Source organism: Phaenicophaeus curvirostris, chromosome 1 (genome assembly GCF_032191515.1).
Source record: "Phaenicophaeus curvirostris isolate KB17595 chromosome 1, BPBGC_Pcur_1.0, whole genome shotgun sequence".
NCBI classification, from domain to species: domain Eukaryota; kingdom Metazoa; phylum Chordata; class Aves; order Cuculiformes; family Cuculidae; genus Phaenicophaeus; species Phaenicophaeus curvirostris.
Window position 1 is genome coordinate 26376750 of NC_091392.1, and position 20714 is coordinate 26397463.

At 38.7% G+C, this 20714-nt stretch overlaps 1 protein-coding gene across 2 annotated transcripts in view; it reads left to right on the forward strand.

Moving 5' to 3' along the window:
• The window catches only part of TFEC (transcription factor EC), a 135822-nt gene that overhangs the window by 31671 nt on the left and 83437 nt on the right, over positions 1-20714 (forward strand). For both annotated transcript variants that reach the window (XM_069851006.1, XM_069851009.1), the window contains exon 2: positions 10373-10619. In XM_069851006.1, coding sequence (XP_069707107.1) covers positions 10419-10619 — 201 coding nt within the window. In that variant the 5' untranslated portion in view covers positions 10373-10418. The remainder of the gene's footprint in view (positions 1-10372; positions 10620-20714) is intronic.

The window sequence follows — 20714 nt, forward strand, 5'->3', positions numbered from 1 at the left end:
TTGACATTAAAAGGTTTAATACTTGTGTAAAAATACAGCCATACATATTCACCAGAAATGTAGCTACTAATAAGTATTGTGGCTGTACATACAATTAAGGTATTTTTGCTAGTATTATTCTTTATTCTGTTTTTCTTATTGCCTCACTTCCTCAAGTTATACGAATACAATAGTATCTCAAGACATTCTCTCTTCCCAGAGAAGCTTCTTTTAAATGCAAGCTATGATTTTTTAAAAGATATTTATTCCATTAACTAGCTTCTGTAAAGTTATTCTACTCAATCAATTCATAACATTGTTTTAGATACACTTTGGATAAGACAAGACTGCAGACTTATCTGCATTTGTACTCTACTGGATACAAAGTGTTTTCATTAGGGTGTCTGTGAAATACGGATTTGTGCTTCATTTATCCCAAAGATCCTTATTCCAATGCAGATCATGAAGGATGTTGCACTGTGTTGTCTAGAAGGTCCTAAGGCCTGTACTGGGGGGACACCCAAGGGACTGCAGGAGCCCCAGTTTGGTCAGAAAGCAGCCTGTCCCCGTTCTTGTCCTTGTAGTGTTCAGGCATCCACATCAAGAGAAAGATAATTGCTTCTGTGTGGAAGTGGGAACTCTAGAGGGCACTACGTTTGGCACCTTTTTATCTTAATGAGCTGCTTGTGTGCTAGTGCATCACTATGCTTGCAGTGTCGTGGCATCCGTTGTCTGGCTATGGGAGGGCTGGGCATGTCGCACAAGGTCAGCTTGGGCAGTGAAGCAGTCTCGGGAGGGATCCAGAATCAGTGTTTCTGGCCATACATCTAGTTTCAATCAGGATGTGTGCAGACTGTCAGCAAAGGTGGACTGTCTTGTGAGGTAATCTTTGGGAAGGAAGATGGAGAGGGCTGCATGGAACCTTCCTCACTGCCTCTAGGCTGTATATATCCCCAAATATTTACTGACAACTAATCCTGCTGCTTTGCTGAATCAGTGACTTCGTGATGCGGTGCCACAAATCAGGAAAAGACGTTACTTCTTCCATTTAGGGTGGATGGGACATGCTTGTCTTGACACTATCAAGTGTATTGATTAAAATACTGTGTGTTTATTTCTTTATTATTTTTGGTGGAGAGCATTACTTTTTTATGGAGTTACACAGTTCTTTAAGCATTTATCCTTATAGCCTGTATTACTAATTTTCATACTTCTAAATTTTCAAACATAAATAGATCTATTGACTAGCAAGTTACATAAATGGACAAAATAATCAACTAAATTGAAGATTTACATCCTTAATTTCTGGACTCTAGATTGCTGATGATTTTTTTTCTTTCTTCAAATAGCCCTGAAGAGCTCCTTCCTGAGGGCTGAACTGCCCAGCACAGCAGGGTCATCTTGCCCCTGGCAACCCTCCTACAGAGGAGTTGCCGTTGTGCTGGTAATTACCAGATCATTTGGTTTTGTCTCTGTGAACTGGAAAACCAAATCACAGAATATAAACAGATTCCTTCCAAGTTGAAAAGAATCTTTTCAAATCAAACTACACATTCATTGTCATATCCAAAGCGATAATTTGCAACAGCTATAATATTTTTAAAGACATGCCTATACCTAATTCAGAGTCCCTAATATTTTCATTAACAAAATTGACAGCATTCATCAGCATTTTAATATGTTAATTTGCCATGTGCTGTCATCATTTACACTTTGAATGCTATGAGGCAATGTTTCTCTGTTATTAACTGTGAAATGATGTATGTTCTATGTTCTCCTTTCCACCTTCAGCCTAAGCTGCCACATCTTTGTCTCTACATGGCTGGGGAGAGCCAGTAAAATTCCCTGGAAGCTACTCTGCAGGTTCAAATACACACCAGAACTAATGCCTTTAAGCATTATTTTAGAAAAGAAAGTTTATGGAAACCTACTATGTGTTGTAACATGTTATTACTTGTGAGCTGCTTTTGTTGTTTCATGCTACCTCTTCCTTACATGCTGTTTCCTTTGGTTTATGCTGCTACTACATGTCATTAATGGTGACGTGCAGTAGTTATGACAGGAGGACAAAGAAAGATTTCAGTAAAGTTATTAAGTTCTGGTGGGGATGGACCCCATTATCCTCAGTATAAAAAGACACCTCTATTGTATCACCGAAAATAAAATAATTCTGGAAGCATTTAAAGATGTCCTCTTGAGCTCTAATGCCTACTAGTCTTCTGATGTGTTTACTGTTTCTTTCTAAACATTCATGCCACAAGTCAAGAAACTAATGGTGGTGCACCTGTGTAACAATTTTTCAGGCATTTGAAAGCTATGTCAAAGCCACTTCTCTCCTCTTTTTATGACACAGAGAACAGGGGACCTGCATGGCTCTTCATGTTCTAAGGATCTACAGGTCTGAATGAAGAGAAGACAAGTGATTTTATTGTCCTTGTGGTCACATTAAAAATTGATGAAATTGATGGCATCTGGGTGCCAGAAGGATTTTCAGTAGCTATAAGGATATATGCATACCTTTTGTAAGGCTCAAACTGTTCTGGATCAGCGGGGCCTTGTACAGTTGGCTGATGGTTGCAGCTCTTGGTGACGTACGCTGCCTGGGAAACAAGCCCACCTCCACAGAGGTGCTCTTCTCTGTTTCCTCAGAATGTAATAATCAGCCATAGTGAATCACACCAGACTTCTTTCTGGCTCAGTACCCAGTCTTCAGCAGTCAGAAGTAGTAGAAGCCTAGATAAGAGTCAAATGACATCTCCAAAACAACCATACTCCTCTGGAAAGAAATGCCAGCTTCAAGCAATCTGTGGCTTAGGTAACTCTTGAGGCAGAGATTTGATATCTTTGTAATTTATGGTCCTTGATGTTTTTTTCATTTGTTAACCCAGTGACTTTTCAAACCTATCTAGCTTTTCTTTCTATGTAATCATTTGACATAAAGTACCACAGTTTAGACATAAGTGATTTTTTTTCCTTTTTTTTTTCTGGGCTTTTCCTGTGACCATGCACATGAAAATCCTACTTTATAACAAGTGAGAAGTAGGAAGTCTTTTCCCTTCACCTTCTTCCCTCCATGTATGTTTTACATGACTTTCCTAAGGTATCTTTTCTCTAGGATGGAGAATTCTGTCTCTTTACTTGATCCTCATGAAAAAGGCATGGCACACCTTCAACCACCTTTTTGATTTCTGTACTGCTTTCATACCGATAGAAAAGAAGGACACAATACTTGAGATATGGGTACACTGAATTTAATCCACGATATTAACTTTTTTTCTGTGGTTTGTTTCTAATATTGTGTCTACTAGTTTGACCAGCACTGACCATTAGACTAGCCATGTTAAAGAACTCTCTTTTTAGCTTCAATATAATTTCCTAAGTGGTGAAAACTAGTTCCATAAGAGACTCTGCCAATAGTGTATATAGTTAGAAATGTGTTTCCCCAAGTACACCACATAATTTTTTGCAGACAGCAATTTTCATTTGCCATTTTTTAACTGTTCAGTCAGTGTCATGAGACTCTTCAGTTATACTACCTTGAATAACCAGCAGATTTGATTACTTTCCTTTCCACAGTTTTTTAGAGACTATTTCGGAACACCTGGAAAATACAGTGATACCTCTAGGATTTTGCTAATGCCAGTCATTGAGAAAACTGACAATTTATCCTAATTAGTTGCTTCCTGTTTTCTGGCTGATTTTAATCCTGGCAAAGGGCTCTCCTATTCTTTGCTTTAGTCCCTTGTAGACACTTTTAGTGAGAGAATTTTCTAAAAACCTTTTGGAAGTCCCAATAAACTGTGCAATCTGCTTCCAGTTTTTCCACATACTGAGTGACTGCCACAAAGTAATTTAAGAGATTTGTAAGGTGGGTTTTGTTTTTTTATTCAGCAAAAACCTCACCAACCTATCTCCTTGTGTTGTTGCAGGTATTGTATGTGTCTAATAGTCTCTCCTGTTTATTACTCTACCAGTTTGTCTGGCATGAATATTAGATCCATATGTGCAATCAGTCTGAGAAAGGGCTGACATATCTTTCTCACAGATGAAGCTGGCAGCAGATCATAGGGCTTTCTCCTCAGCTTCAGAAAGAGGCAAGATAGGGCAGCTTCATGCACAGATGCTTCTATTTCTGTAGGTCATCAGCTGGAAACTTACTGATGTTGCCCTTTCTCTACGTCTTTTTACCCTTATGACTTCATCTGGACGCTTCTACACGAGGTCAGCATTGCAGACATCCTTAATGGTAGTGCAGGCAGTAATATTTAGCTGCCCCATTCACAAACTGTTAGGCTAACATCCAATGCATTTGAACACGCTGCAGATGCGGGGTGGAGATAGGAAGCCCTATGGTCACAACGGACCCAAGCGTTACAGACCTCTATAAACAGTAGTTGCTATCCTGTCTCACCACCTCCTGCCTTCATAAAAAGAAACCCTAATTGTCATCAGAGTATTGAATTTTCCTGAACACTTTCAAATGAAATAATAGTTTTCTTTAGTTCTAGGCTATTTCTCAAACATTACTTTCTAATGCTATCTGTTGTTAAAGAAAGACAGGAAACAGCATAGATAGGTAGCAATGAAGCTTTAGATAGGAGCTTTTCTTCAAAGACTTGTTTCTATGTGAATGATAATCGAGAAAAAAAAAGTTTGTGCATGAAATCCTGCTACTGCCTCACCTTTGAGACCTGCATTTTCAAAAAGTTGATGGCAGGGGACTGTACATTTTCTTTTGCTGCTACTCCAGCCTGATCCCTCTACAGTAGTGACCTCTACACTTATTTTGCCTTTCAATGTCTTAAAATTTAGTTTTCTGTACCGTCATTCACAGTGAACCCTGAGAAGAAGATACATATATATTTATAACAATAAAAGAGAAAGAATTTCTTGTCTGTTATGGGCTTCTGATATTTTATTAGCCGAGTCTACATTCACCCTCACCCTCACAGGTCTCCCTGTGGTAGCTCTGAGCTCTGCTGATCTCATAGACAAATGATGGAAGCATCTGACTTAGAGCCTTTTAGAATCAAAGAAGATTGAGAGGGAAAAGACCTGCTAGGTCATTTTGTCCATCCCCTGCCAATACAGGATCATGACCTACTGTACAATAACTTCACTAATGTTTTGCCAAGTCTCAATTTAAGTGAATCGAATGATGGGGATTAGACCACTTTCTTTGGGACAATATATCCGTTGCTTTTTATTCTCTGTGAAGAATTGTTATGATATTCTAGTTAATATTCTTAATACCACCATAATTACAAGGATAATTTATTTTCCTCTTGTAGTAATTATTTCTTTCTTGAAATTCATACTTTTCATATACATCATGTTAAAAGCAATGCATTTGTCATGTAGTTCTTTCCAGCTTTGTTTATAACACAGTTCCTAAGTCCCTTATCTGTGTTTGCTGTTTATCTTCATTTTTCTTCCATTTTACTCATCTTTCTTGTACAGGCTGCTCAAAAAGGTGTGTATTGCTTATTAGATTATTCTAGACTTGATTCTCAGGTGTTAATGTTCTACAGCAAGGCTTTTGCCTGAGTCATAATGTAGTGCATCTGGATACATAATTCCAAATCTCTTGTCTGTCCTCCTTTATAGCTTAATACAACTCTCTGACCAATTCTGTTATTGCACCAATATACATTTTATACATTGATAAAATTCTATTTTAGTGAATCGTCTTTCCCATTCTCAAGTAAGCCTGCTTGTTCATTATCTTAAACAGTTAGTTTTCTAACTCATCCTACTTATTTCCCCATGCCCTTTTGAAAAAAAAGTGTAAAACTTTTTTTTTTTCAGAATTTCTGTATTGCAAACTGGAAATAGTACTAAAAATTATGCCAGATTTTAAATTACCTAAACTGTATTGAATTCTTAAAAATCAATTTAATCTTTACTGGAGCCACAGACTAAATTGCTATCAATGTAAATACATATTTACTGCTTGGCATTGCTACAGATCAGAGTTAAGGTTCTTTGGATAAACCAGAACATAATTAACTTCCACTTAAAAATTCTTTTGAGGTTCTTTTAGTCTTAAACAACTCACATACACTTGTAAATTTAACTTGGCTTTCAATCTGTCTTGTTTCCATTGGACTCCTTTGACTTGTTGGTTTAACTAAAATCATTTTAAAGCCTCAAACTATCAACAAAAATAAAAATATGAAAGAGATATTTCATGGTTTTTTTTTTACTTCTGATCAGTTCTGAAGAAAGCAGCATGGGAAGAGGCAACTTGTAGTTCAAGTTACTGCAGAAATTCAGTAGGATTAACTTTGTTTAGCTACTTCTAAGCTATTGTGGAAAACAAGTTAAGTTGTATTTCAGTTTCAAAACATTAACTTACTTTATACTTTTTAATTGAAAAATTAGCAAAATAGATTAAACTTTTATAAATGGAAATATACTTTAAATTTATGCATATCTTTTATACATGACATTTGTATATGTGAGTGTCCTCCTCCTCCATGACTGATATACCTAAGGGATCATAGGTATGCATTCCTTCATAAACAGTTTCCTTCACTGCCAAAAGCTGCTCTAGGCAAAAAAATTAGTAAGCAAAGAGTTAACAAAATGGTCAATAAAATGTGAAGAAATCTGGCCCTATATGTGTACAAAAATAATACTTGTGGTTTGAGATATCTTTTATGTTTCTATTGCTCAAAAATAGATTTTTTTTTTTGATTGAACATTTTCAGCCTTCGATTGACTGAAAGAGATGACAGCCTCAGGGCATTTTTGAAGGGGAAAACTAAAAGAAAAATACTAAATTCCTTTGTTCAGAACTGCTGCTCTGCATATCCAGTAATATTTTTATTACAAAGACATACCAGTCAACAGGGAGTTTTGCTTGCAAAAGGATTGCATGACTAAGTTTTCAGCATCAAGTGTGACAACCAAATAGGCGTGATAAGATTACAGTGGCCAGGAAGGGGCATTTACAGCCATTTTCTCAGTTTCCATATTTCAGAACTTTGCAGGTATTCACATTGGAGTAGTTTGGCCAAAACAGGAGAGAGGGCCAAGGAGGGAAGGGAGAGAAACTGTTCACACTGCAGAAAAGGCACCCAGAGAGAAGAATGAGGTGGCCTTCTGGGAACATGGGTAACTTTGCTTTATTTATTAGAAAAGGCTGCTGTGAGAAGCACTGCTGTAGTTTTAGCAATGTATTTACATCACAACCTCAGGAGAAGATGCTCTGTAAGAACAAAGCCAGATTCTTGTCCTGACATTTATTCTGGACACTTGAGCAGTCCTCTGCACAGAATTTCAGGGGTCAACTTCACTTGAATAAGTTTTAGAATGGATATTTAGTTTGAGAGGAAAAGTGAGAGAGTATTTGAGAGTATCAAAACTTACAATTTTCTTGAATTACAGTTTTCCTCTCTTTAAAGCATATTAGCCAGTAAGAAATGCATTGGAAAAGCCTTGTTCAAAAGGAAAAATCTACAGAGCTTTCTTTTTCTCCACTGGTGCTCCTAGCATCACCAAAGATGCTCTATGTAATGTCTTAAAATTTTTGCTGTGTTCTTGGATGTGTATTGACATATTAATTTGCAACAGCTACTGTTACTGGCTGTTATAGTTTAACAGGTACATAAAATGCATTTTTAAAAAGATACTACGTAGGCATTTGATAATGAAGGAAGGAATTCTAAGCATTACAAACATAATACACATTTTAAAAGATCCTGTTGATATACATTGAAACATTAGCTAAGTTAATAAATTCCAATTTAACAGAACAGAACAGAATAGAACAGAGCAGAATAGTATAGTTCAGTTCAGTTGGAAGGGACCTACAAAGATCATCAAGTCCAGCTGCCTGATCACTTTGGGGCTGAGTGTTGTTTTTATTTTTGGCATTGAATCTTGGAGAGGGACATGAATGTCATCGTGATGGGTTTCTACAGGTAGATCAACAGAAAAATGCAGACAAAGGAAAAAGCAAAATCATGTCCAACCAACCTGGTAGGTTTCTGTAGTGGGATGACAAGCTTGGTAAACAAAGGGAGAGCAGTGGATGTTGTTTAGCTTGACTTTAATAAGACCTTTGAAGTTCCCACTTCATCCTTATATACAAACTGACAAATTATTGACTAGGTAGTACATGATGAAGTATACTGAAAACTGGCTGAACTGTTGTGAAAGCTCAAATTGTTGTGTCATAAACACTGTCTGTAGACCAGTAACTAGTGGTGTCTCTCAGGGGTCAATATTGGGTCCCAATATTGCTTAAAATCCTCATTGATTACCTAGATGATGAAGCAAAGCCCAAGTTTGCAGATAACGGATAATCAGGAGAAATGGTTGCTATGTTAGATAATTGTGCTGCCCTTCCAAGGGCCAATCTGAAGAAAGAGGGTGACAGATATCTCAAGAAATTCAACAAATGGTAGTGTCAAGACCTGCACCTGAGGATGAATAACTGCACGTAGTAGTGAAGGCTGGGGCTAACAACCTGGGAAGCAGCTTTGCAGAGAAGGCCCTGGAGGTCCTGGTGGAACAGGTGCCAGCAACACACCCTTGCAACAAGGAAGGCCAACAGCCTGTCCTTGGGTGCATCAGAGCAGCATTGCACTGGCTACAGGTCAAGGGAATGTCTCTTCTCCTTTCCTCAGAACTGGGGAGGCTACAGCTGGGGCCCTGGATACAGCCTGGGGCTGCCCAGTATATGGATATGGATTTACTGGAGTGAGCCCAGTGATGGGCCACAAAGATGCTGAAGGATTTGGAGTCTGCAAATTAAATGGAGAGGGTGAGAGGGCTGGCTTTGTTCAGCTTGAAGAAGAGAAAGGTCAGAAGGATCTTCTTCATGTGTGTAAATACCTGATGGGAAGAGAAAAAAAAGGTGGAGCCAGGCCAAATGCTAAATGACAGGCCAAGAAGCAGTAATCACAAACTGAAATGGGGGAAATTTCAATCCCCACACAAGAAAAAGCTTTTTTTACAGCGAGGGTGGTCAAACACTGGAATAGGTTGCCTGGGGAGTTTGTGGAGTCTCTGTCCTTTGGAGCTTTTTAAAACCCAACCAGGCCCTGAGGAACATGCTGTGGTTGACCTTGATTTGAGCTGGGTGGTTGGACTAGATATTCCACAGAGGTCTTTTCCAGCCTCACAATAAGATTATGTGGTTCAGATAGTTTGTCACAATATACTCTACCATGGTCAACGGAGACTGTGGAAAACTTTAGTCCTCTGTTTTTGTTTGGTTTTGGTCCTTTTTTCCTTAGAGAAAATCATGTCCTGAAAAGGCATGATGTACCACTTCTCTTGATTTTCTTTCTGTTTATCTGATAGTGCTTTCTGCCAGGGCCAAGGAACAGGAGATCCTGGGTCTCAGGCTGCTCATATTACAAAAAATGCTCATAGTGCAGTGAATTAGTGCCTTGTTGCGTTTCCTAGGGGCAAAGGAAGTACTAGACCAGTATAAATGTGCTTTTATTTTGAAGAATTGGAGGCTGATCCTACAAATTCTTTCTGGTGTGAGTAACTGTATGTTGTCTTCCCGAGAGCTATTCACTTTTGAAAGGGTTACTCTTTGCACGAACCAATCCATGTGTTCTATGTGGCAGTTTAGAATCTGGACTGTGAAAATCCTTCTTTTTCTAAACATAAAATGATAGTGTGGATGGTTCTTAGTAACGCAATTCCTCCAGCAAATAGGAATGGTTACTGCATACAGAATCAGTTTTACGTTCATCACTTTTCAGGAGATTACTTAAATATATATCGTACCTGCTATAAAGCAAGGAGGAAACAGAATGTGGAAAAATGAGGGCTTCTCCTATCAATTGTGGTCCTTTTTTTTTAACTAGCAGTTGTTCCTGTTTTCAAGTGTTTGTTTCTACTTTAATGAGGATACCAACTTTCATCCAGTGAGATGTGTGGGTCGCTTTGTTAGCGCTCTTGCACACACCAAGGCAATACACCAGCTGGAAATTTTGACTTTTAGCTGAATTATTTTTCCCCAGCAAATGGCTTTCCTTTTGACATATTTTAATGTACTTGCACACTGAGAGGAAGAGTAGGTGAACAGAAAACAGACTGTTTTATTAACCCAGCAGTCACCTTTGAGATTCATACATGTCCACTTTTTTCTCGCCTTTGTACCTAATCCCAAGAGACTGGTACCTGGCTTCCCTTGGAATAACAAAGTCAGCCACAAACCTCCAAACATGATTGTTAACTGAATGCCAACTGTTTCTTCTCATCTTTTTTTTCAGTCGTTATGTTAGGGATTGTGTCCTTATATGTGCCCTATAACCATAACATTAATTTGGTTTTATGTTTAAGGATTTTTATTTTTTCTCAAAAGTAGAGATATATTGTGCAACAAATTAAATTGCTGCTTCTATTTTGTGTGTGTGTTTTATAGTGATTTTTTCTGCTCTGCTAATGGTGGAAAGGGAAGAAATAAAGCAATGCTGCAGGCACTGACTGGACTACAGTTTCAGCTCAGAGGAAAGCTACAGGATCAAGAGTGGACAGACAAGCACCTGCAAGAAGAAGCCCATGCACATTATTCACAGTGTCATATGCCAGTTTCACAGTATCCTGGGTTCAATGGATTTTTTCCAGTGGGAACACACTTTTCATCAGACAAAGCTCCAGCAATCTCAGAGGTACCTGTATTACCCACAGATATTTACAAAGTATATTTCTGAATGCTGTGTTACCTGCAGAAAACTATTCTTAATTGTAACATAATTAGCTCATTTTGAAGTGCACCTAAATGAAATCCAGGAGGGAGGTGAGGGGTGAAGCTGTTGGAGTTAACATGTTCTAAAAAATACAGAGGATTCAAAGCAAGCGAATGCCAGGTTATTGAATAAATAGGTCTTGCCCCAGTCTGTCTCAAAACGTGCTCCTTGATTCATCAGTCTTAAGATCAACTCTTTAATGATCTGACAACTTACACTCCATCTTCCCTTTGGACAGTGGAATGTCTCTGGAGTTTTCTGTCCACATCACATCATATTTTCAGGCAGCAGACAGGTTGAGGTCCAGTGCAGGGGGAATAGGAACAGGGCCCAGCAGCTCCACATTTTCTCCCTTGTTCCATGGCAGAGAGGGTAGATTCTCATGACATGCAGACAAAGGGTTTTGCTTCTTGATGAGTCTGTGCCTGGTGGATGTGATTTTTACCATCAGCTATTTGAGGATACGTGAGTTTTCCAAGTACTGCTGTTGACAGCCTGGGGCAGTCCTGGATTGTGGCTTTCCAGGTCCAAGGATGAGCAATGGGGAGGTGGTTTGGTTCAGTGGCAATGCTGTCAAGGGCAATATCACACAGGCTGCCCACTCCTCGGCTTCAGTAGGGCCTGCACAAGGGTGCAGGGTGGCCGCCTGTCAACATGCCATCTCCTATGAGCTGTTCTTCATAGAACAGGATGCCTAAAAACCATCACTGAACAGATCAGATGATGCCACCATATTTCTCTTTATTCAAATGGGAAGTAACTGTGGAATTACAGATACCACAGGGTGGCAGCTGTTGATAAAGGCTGATACGAGTTTGTTTTTCATTTTTAAAACTGAGGAATGCTTAAATGCAGTGAGTGGAGCAGACAGGTAGACATTTCAGACCTGTTACATCAGGAATGTTCTGATAACTTGGTATCTGCTGCACTAATTCTTTCTCATTTAGAAGTGAGAATGCAAATAAAAAGATAAGTAGAGATTCAGCTACTTTCCAGACTCTAAACCCAACATTGAATATTTGAAACTTTCTTTGACTGCTAATAAACTTTCCCTCCAGTTCTTGCCACTCCTTTTCTCTTCTGGGCTCCCTTCACTCTCCTGTTCCTCCAGTATTCCTCACTGTAGCCTGGGGAAAAGAAGTTTAAGAAAAATAATAAAGTTTTTATTTATTCCTTACAGCTTTTCTGCCCCTGTGGGCATTTGTCTGCCTGTCTGGCTAATGTGCTGTAATGAATCTGCTCTCTGCCATACACACATATATCGTCAATCAGTGAGAGGAAATGCTTAGTATGGTGAGTGCTAACAAGCACTTTGGGGGGTCAGTATACCTGTGCGCTATAGTGGCATGCTGCTTTCCCTACAGGCTGCTTTAATTGGGAGAACACAAATGAGGTGGCATGTGGCTGGACAATCTCCCTGCTTTGGCAAACCAATCCCCTCTGCTTCAACTTTCAGGACAGTGTTAAACCTCCTTTTGCTCCTGCTGAAAGGCAAATCCCTCTCAACCCTTCTGGAGTCTTTGAACTGGGGCAGGTGGAGCTGCTGGAGGAGCTCACTTACAGAGGACGGCAGGTGATCAAAAGGCGCTGAAGAGCCTGTAGGGATAGCAGTTCTCTGTGGGCTGGAAATCATAAGGAAAATAGAAGTGGAGAAAAGGTGTAGAAAAAGTAAGGAAGTAGCTGAGGAAAAGTAAAGCAAGGGGTGGATGGAGAGGGAAATGATGATGGAAATGGGAGAGATGGAAACTCTCAGAGTTTCTCTCCCAAAGAGAAGGACTGAGTAAAAATGGCGAGAAAGAAAACAATAAGAGAGAAAAAAATTAAGAAGTAATGACAAAACAGATGTGGAAAGTCAAATATTACTGTAAAGAAATAGTAGAAGTAGAAAGAAAAAGATAGCGAAAGCTGAAAATATTCGTATGGACAAGTCAGAGCAGAAAGGAAGCAGCATCTCTGAAAGGTCTCAAAGAAGATCAGATCACCAGAAGAATTTTTCAAAGGCAAGTTTCAGGTTTTAGACAAGAAATCATGCCCCATCCATAACCAAGTAGCAGTGTTTTAAGCTATATTCCTATAGACAGTTTGACTTTAGACATGATTTCTTTTCACCCATTTGTGGGTAGTGAGCATGCCATTAAGGACTGACTGGCATTGCTCTGTATCAAGACTTACAGTTGAGTAAATTTTCTACTGGAAATTTCACTGCAAAGCCAATCTGTCCTTTGTTGGCTGTTTGGAAGGTGAAAAGGGATTTGCTGGGAAGAATAGAGGAATTATATATCTCTAAGGGGTTATAAATTTTAAGATGGAAAACTAGGGTTAATAGCATGTATGGACCACTATGCACTTCTGAAAGTCTCAAATTTTCTTTCTATGCACGGTAGTTCTGGTGTTGGTAGATGCAGCACGTTTGCATGGCAGTCAGTTGATAAAAGAAATTAAAACAGTCTTTCATTGCCCACAGCAAGCTCCAAAAAGGAATGCATCTTGAGTGAAGGTTTACCATAAAATACTGTTGAGAACACCATCTTTGTGATCAAGGATTTGGCAAGGATGCAAGACAGGGTTAATTTGGTACTTCAGAAAAATAGTAGCAGAGGCCTAAGAAAGAAATTTCAAAGTCTGATGGCTCATGCTGAGGCCTCTTTTTGTGACATAAAACCTAGATCCAGATTACGTTCTATGTTGATCAAGGAGAGTCCCCTATACTCTCCAGGAAGGCAGATTAACCTATAGAAATACCAGAGGTATTAAAAGAGCTACCAGATATTCTCCTGCAGTTCTTTTAAGCCCTATAAACAAGGAAACTGTGGCTTTAGTAGACATCTGAAATGGAAATTTTGAAAGAAAACCCAGAGGAAAGTAGGATGCTATTCGTTACTCAAAAAGTGTGATATCTGCTCTTGAATGAATGTCTGATGAGGTGAAGGGCAATGTGTAGTTAGCAATGCCATCCTTCAGTCAGTGGGCAAAGGCCAGTTTCCTACTTTCTGTGTTTACACTCTGCTGCCCTTTTCCCAGGAGCGTTCCACTATCTTAGTCAAAGTTATGCTTAGATAATGACTAGGAATATCCTTTAAAGGAAAATTTGTATTCTTTAGGAATGGCTTTTATCAACTTTTAGTTTTGGCAGAAATTTTAGTGGCATTTATTCTTCAAGCGATCAGTTAAAGCAAACAAATTATTTAGCATTTCAAGTTGCCTCTTATCTTGCTGTATCTCTCATCCTTTACTGAGTAGGGGTTAAATTATTTAATTAATATATTTATTCCTTCTCCAGCCTCTCCTTTCTCCACGACATGCCTCTCTGCTGTCAGTGATAGACTGTGTGTTTGAGACTTCAGGATTGTGCATGTCCTTAGTAAAGAACACTGGGGACTTTTACATAAAAATAGCAATATTATATCATAGTAATAATCATTAAAATTCAAGCCAAGACATATTCCCTGGTGAGAAGGTGCTACAACTGGGAGAATTCTTATGGCAGTATTTTAAAAGAGTTAACAGGTTATTCATCATCAGTAGCAAAAGAATGGCTGATATTGGTTTGCTTAACAAAGAATGAAAGAAAGATAATGTGACTTACGGAAAATTCATTTTGTCAAACTAGATTTGTATCTGTTTTGATCTGATTTCAAGTTTGGCTGACAGAGGAAAGATTGCTAATATAATATAGTCAGACTTCCTCAAGGTGTTTGATTATTACCCATGGAAAATTAACTTTCCATACAATAATTGGATTAATAAACTAAATAACTGATAGATGTGAAAGTGCATTTGTAAATGGGGGATCATTCCTGATTTTGACATGCCCTTTGGAGTAGCACAAGAATGATTTCTTAGCCTAGTGCTACATAAATATATTATCAACTACTGAAAGCAATGTGTAAGTGACATTTTTTGCTGAAGGAGTGGAAAAGACTACATAAAAATGCCACTGGTACAGAATAGCATGGGATTTTCAAACTGTGAGACTGTGTTCTCAAAACATTGAGAACAGCTTCTGCCATACTCACAGCAAAAATATACAGGGGACAGTGGTTAGAAGCTGAAGCTGGTGTCTCTGGATAAGAAAATTTTCACCTGATTTCAGGCACCAACAAGGTAGGTATTTGACAAACGCTTTGCCATAGTTCCCAGTTCAGCCAGCGTGATGCTTGGCTGCATGTGCCGGAAAAACCTCTCAAAAGGGTCTGTCTGTTAATAAGTTAAGGTCCCCAACCCACTACAATCTTCAGTGTGAGTGGCTAGGGAGAATAATACTGTTGCAGAGACCTGGGACACTGAGGAAGCTTGGAGGTAAGCTTCTCACAAACATACATATAAATGTCAACATTTCTTTTGGAAATAGTTACTTTAAAGCTGCTGGGACTTAATTGTAATACTTACTATTTTAGAACCTTTATGCAGGCATATATAATTTTTAAAACCAGAACAGGTCCAGTCCAGACATTGCTAGGAGAGAACTTGTGCTTTTTTTTTAGAGTGTTCTGAAAGTCACAAATACCTGTTATACTGAAAAGGTTTGTGCTGCCTGCCTTATATTTCCCATGCAGGGAGACTCATTTACCCAGTGTCTGCTACACAGACATCTTTCCACTTCCTTTTCTAACGTCCTTTGTTGGTTGCAGCAACTCCCACATTTCATGCAACAATGAAAAAACACTTCCTAAAGCTGATTTGTGATAGGTACAAAATTTGATAGATTTTTTGACAAATTAGAAGACAGTATGAAAGGGAGAAGAGAATGGCACTACATATCCAAGAAAATTCTTTTTTGATCCAGGTATGTCTTATCTGTCTCTGTAGGGTCTATAATAGCATCTTAGGGCTTCTGGCCACAACTGCTGTGTATATGACATAATAATAGCACACAGCAACATAAGAATACATGAACTAGAATCCATCAGCCATCCATATTGCTCAATAATCTTTTTCAGAATGCCTTTTTTAATATTTCCCCTATCTCTGAGACAGATACCTAAATCTGAACATTGGTGACTTTTTGTGGGCCATTGGGCAAGTAGACCTTTAAGATCTAATTTACCTGGCGTATCTTAGCCACTAACTTTCAAATAAGATGGTTCACACTCTTAGAAGGCCTTTTTTTTTGGTGTTGACTGGAAAAATATCTAGGTAATTAGCTTGGATGTGGGCATCTTCATTTTCTCACACACACAAAGTCAAATGAATTACACTTCTATGCCTTTAGATTCAGAGAAAGGGTAGAAGTCTGAAAGTACATTCGCATATGACGCTAATCTGGGAGGAACTGTTGATCTGCTTGAGGGTAGGGTGACTCTACAAAAGGATCTCAACAGGCTGTATTGATGGGCTGAGACCAACGGGATTAGTTTCATCAAGGGTAAGTACTGATTCCTGCACTTGGGACACAACAACCCCGTGCAGTGCTACAGGCTTGGGGAAGAGTGACTGTAAAGCTGCCTAGCAGAGAAGGACCTGGGCAGTTGGTTGACAGACGACTGAACATGAGCCAGCAGTGTGCCCAGGTGGCCAAGAATGCTAATAGCATCTTAGCTTGTATCAGAAACAGCATGGCCATCTGGACCAGGGAAGCAATTTTGCCGCTGTACTTGGCACTGGTGAGATCGCACCTTGAATACTGTGTTCCGTTTTGGGCCCCTAACCACAAGAAAGACATTGAGGTCCTGGAGCATGTCCAGAGAAGAGGAACAAAGCTGATGAAGGGGCTGGAGAACAAGTCTTATGAGGAGTGGCTGAGGAAACTGGGGTTGTTTAGCCTAGAAAAGAGGAGGCTGAGGGGAGACCACTGTCTGCAGCTACCTAGGTGTTGGTTTCTTCTATCAAGTGATAGGTGATAGGACAAGAGGGAATGGCCTCAAACTTCACCAGAGGAGGTTCAGATTGGACATAAGGAAAAATTTCTTCACTGAAAGGTTTGTCAGGCACTGGAACAGGCTGCCCAGAGAGGTGATTGAGTCACCATCCCTGGAGGTATTTAAAAGAAGGGTATATGAGGTGCTTAAGGATATGATTTATTAGTGGACAGGTATGGTTGTAGTTGGTGATCTCAAAGGTCTTTTGCATCCTAGGGATTCTACGATTCTTGATTCCACTTTAAAATTAGCATATGACTGATGCTTGAGGGTTAAAGTTTAATTTTATGTAAAATTACCACAAGTAAAGTGATTGAGGTTAGTATGCTTTTTAAGTCTCCTGGAACTGTTTGCTGAAGCAGTTTCTGGCAGCACAACTGTCTGTGCATTTGCAGAATTCACATAGATTGTTTCATGGCAGTCATTTGAAATATGTTACTTTTTAGTTCTATGGACTATAATGTTATTATTTTTAATGTGATACCTACATTTATTGATATCAATAAAATCTTTATATTTGGTATTGATAGTTATATCATGAGAAAGAACATAGAACAGGAGAGGATGAAATGAGGTGAAGGGGCTCAGAAATAAGAGGTAAAAAGGAAATGGGAAGGAGAGCAAAATACATTTGGAAGATCTTGAAAGAGGATGAGCAGAATCAAGACCAAAAGATATGGGTAAGTGGGAAATAAATAGAGAGATCTGTGCAGGATCCTTGGGCTCACTCATTATTTTGTAGACTTTTATAATATTTCTTCTTTTCTTCTCCTTTTCAGACTTCACAGACTTCATCTTTTTAACCTTACAGTGTGTAAAGTCCACAGTCTCCATTCTTTCTTCCATATACCTCATCATTTTTTATCATTTTTTTAGACTTTTTTATTTTTGCTATGCCTATTTTTGCACACACCTCTTCACATCTGAGCACAGCTGTTGACCTACTTCTGCACGATAATTCCGTAGCATGGAAATCACTGATGCTGCTTCTATTGAGAGATTAAGTTCAGCAGGTCCATCACCTTCATCAACTGAAGGAAGCATTAATGATGGATCAAAATTTTTTACTCAAAATTAGAATCACAGGTAACAATTTTTTAAGGACTTGAAGGTATCTACTGTTAGGATTGCTCTGTCTAAAGTGTATTGTGATTCTTTGAATGAAGGAGACCAAGAAGCATGGAAGGCAGGACTAAGAAGTTAAATAGCCATGCTTTAAACATAGGATCTCCTGATTTCTCCACATGTATTCTCAGTGCAGCAGTGAGCTGTCTGTCCATATTTGTACATTTAAGTGTGTTGAGGACATATCCTGGCAGTCTCCTCTCAGCAAGGTTTTGAAGTTACAAAGTACTGGGACAGTTGATAATTGGTATTTTGCAAACAGTAAAGAATTCACTGACAATCAACTGGGCTCTTCCACAAGCACTGGGCTGAGTGCCCACTGCATTTTCAAGCATACCGGATTTATGAATAAAATTATATCTTGAGAGGGTCCCATAAAATTTCTCCTTTGACAGCCATGTGCTGTTCAGTGTATATTTCCAAACTGTTGGTGTACATAGGTGTAGAACCCATTTGCAAGAATGGATGAGCAGTTTTTAATTTTTTTTCCATAGGAAATATTAACAGGTCTTAACTGGAATTAACAAAGTTTTTGCAGTTCTAAAGTAGAGAATGATAGTGCAAACACTGCTGGTCCTACCTTGAAGGGTTGCAGGCTTTTCCAGTGTTAATGATAGGAAGCTCAATTTCTTGTCACCTGCAATAAGGAAAATGAATCAGCTCCCCAGACTTGTAAGGCTGATGGGCATTTTGTGAAATACTGGCTCACGATTAAAAGCATAACAGGATTACCTGCTCCCTATCAACTTCAGTGGAAAGCTAGGAACCTACAGGTTAGGAGTCTGATATAAGTCTATACCTGTCTTGACAGTTGTACTATTCCTGAACTGACAAATGGCAGCCAAGCAAGAAGTAGTCAAGCTGAAGGGTCACTAGGGAAAAAAGAGCTTTGAAACAGCAATGCTAGTCTCTATGACAAGGGCAACAGCAATTGAATTTTGAGGAGACCCAGCTGTTGAGATATTAAGTATTATACATTGTATCAGTAATTACGCAACAGATGATATTAGTGATTCTTATTCAAGTGTTTGTTAAGTTAATGATCTAATAAATAACCAATGGTTTTTGTTGTAAGCAGGAAACCCACACTTCATTTGTGAGATTAATCTTATTTAAAGCAAAAATTCTCTCTCTGAATAGCTGGTGGAATTCAGCTTAAATTAGCATCTGCTGAAGTGAGCATTTGAGCTTCATCTGGCATTTATTAGGACAAATGTATAAAGGATGTGCTGTGGCAATAACATTTAATTGTCAGGGCAATTAGTTGCCACTTTGGATATCAGAATTGTCACTGAGTAAAAAAAAAAGGGAAGGAGTTGTTGGTTGTTACGAAGACCTGACAGAAATTGTTTTAACTGGAAATTATGTCTGAATTTTATATTGCTCATAAAAGTGAGAATCTGATGGCATAGACTGGACCTGGGCATAATGAGGGAAAAGTAATCATTTTAACAGTAGTTGGTCTACTTCTTGTGACTTCAAACAAACTCTGACTTCTATAAAAAATATGTAAATTACTGGATGCTAGGGGCAAAGTCCCTGTAGCGTTTATAGTTCCCTTGCCTCTCTAGAAAAATCAGGATTATTTGTTTTCTTTTCAACTGCATTAATATATTAAAATTAGAAAACCCCTGTGTCCTCATGCATTATTCTGCTCTGCAGTTTGTGTTGATGTCCTTAAGCAAATCAGATGTGCAAGCTGTCCAATAGCTTGACTCTTATCTCTTACTATAAGACCTTTCTTATTTTGAAAATTTTTCACATAGTTATATTCTTTCAATATACAAGTAAACTGGCCATCACATGAGAGACTCCTCTTGAACTCAACTCATTTATTGCTCTTTTTGTTCTCAAATATTTTCTAAAGATCTTTGTAATCAATGTTGCTTATCTGCCACATAAAGTTAATATCACAGAACCAGAAAAAATCCAGCAGAGAAATGGGAGTCTGCTTAGCTCAAGGCCCTGATCACAAGTGCAGTGTCTGGAAGTCTGTACTCTGGCAGCTGGTACAATGGCCTTTGGATTAATACAGGAATGCAGAGCTGCAAGTCCCTTAATCTTCATAAAGAATGACAACTGCCTCTATAGGTTTGGAGTCTGTGTTGTGTGTTCATCCTTACCTTCTCCCCTCCTCACCCAAGTGGGATTTATCAGTTCCAAATATGTCTAGATCAACTTCTACAGCCTGTCTTTTCCATGTGTTGGTCATTTCTGTAGCTGAATAGATCAGGGAAGGTGACTAGTTGAGTCTCTTTTTCATAAAGAGGAAATTTTAAATCAAGCTCTAGAAAGAAGATACTGAGCTTTTTATTTTGGATGTGATGAAGACGTCTGGACTATGTTGGGATCCAGGTGTGTAGAAGGAGAATTTTGCTATCTTGGCTGCCATTTATTAGTTTTGCAATGGTGGTAATTTGTCTCAAGCATTCATTCAAAACTATTTCAAACCATCCCCAAAAATTTCAGTATGTTTTAACCATAAGTCAGATGATCCTGTATAATTAAGTGACCTGGCTGCACTTTGAGCACTGCTAGGCAGGATGAGTTTCATTTAAAGCTATATTATAATTGAATCAGCTTCTGGACATTATTTTCTGAGCAAAGATCTAGGATTTGTGGAGGTCAGCACTTCAAAACTTGGGAAAGCAATACTTTTTCAGAGGCAGGACAATAAAAATGTCTGCTATAGAAACACACAGACGCCTTGGAATTTATAGATAAATCAATTTTATGTTGACTTCTTTCATTAGAGTAAGAGGCAAAAAAGTTAAAACGAATGGAAACTCCAGATAGCCTCTACAGGTATTGAATTCAAATTGAAATATGAATGAAATAGTGTCAAGATGTCGTGATTCATCTGTGATAATCTGCAGCATGGCAAAACAACAGAGAATGAAGCCAATGTGGTTCAAGAGACTGAATACTTCTTCCTTGAAGATCTCAAGCCAAACAGACTATTTTCTTGATACTCTGGAGTGCTGCACTTGGTAGTCCATATGAGTTGAAGTATCTCTCTATATTTCCAACATGG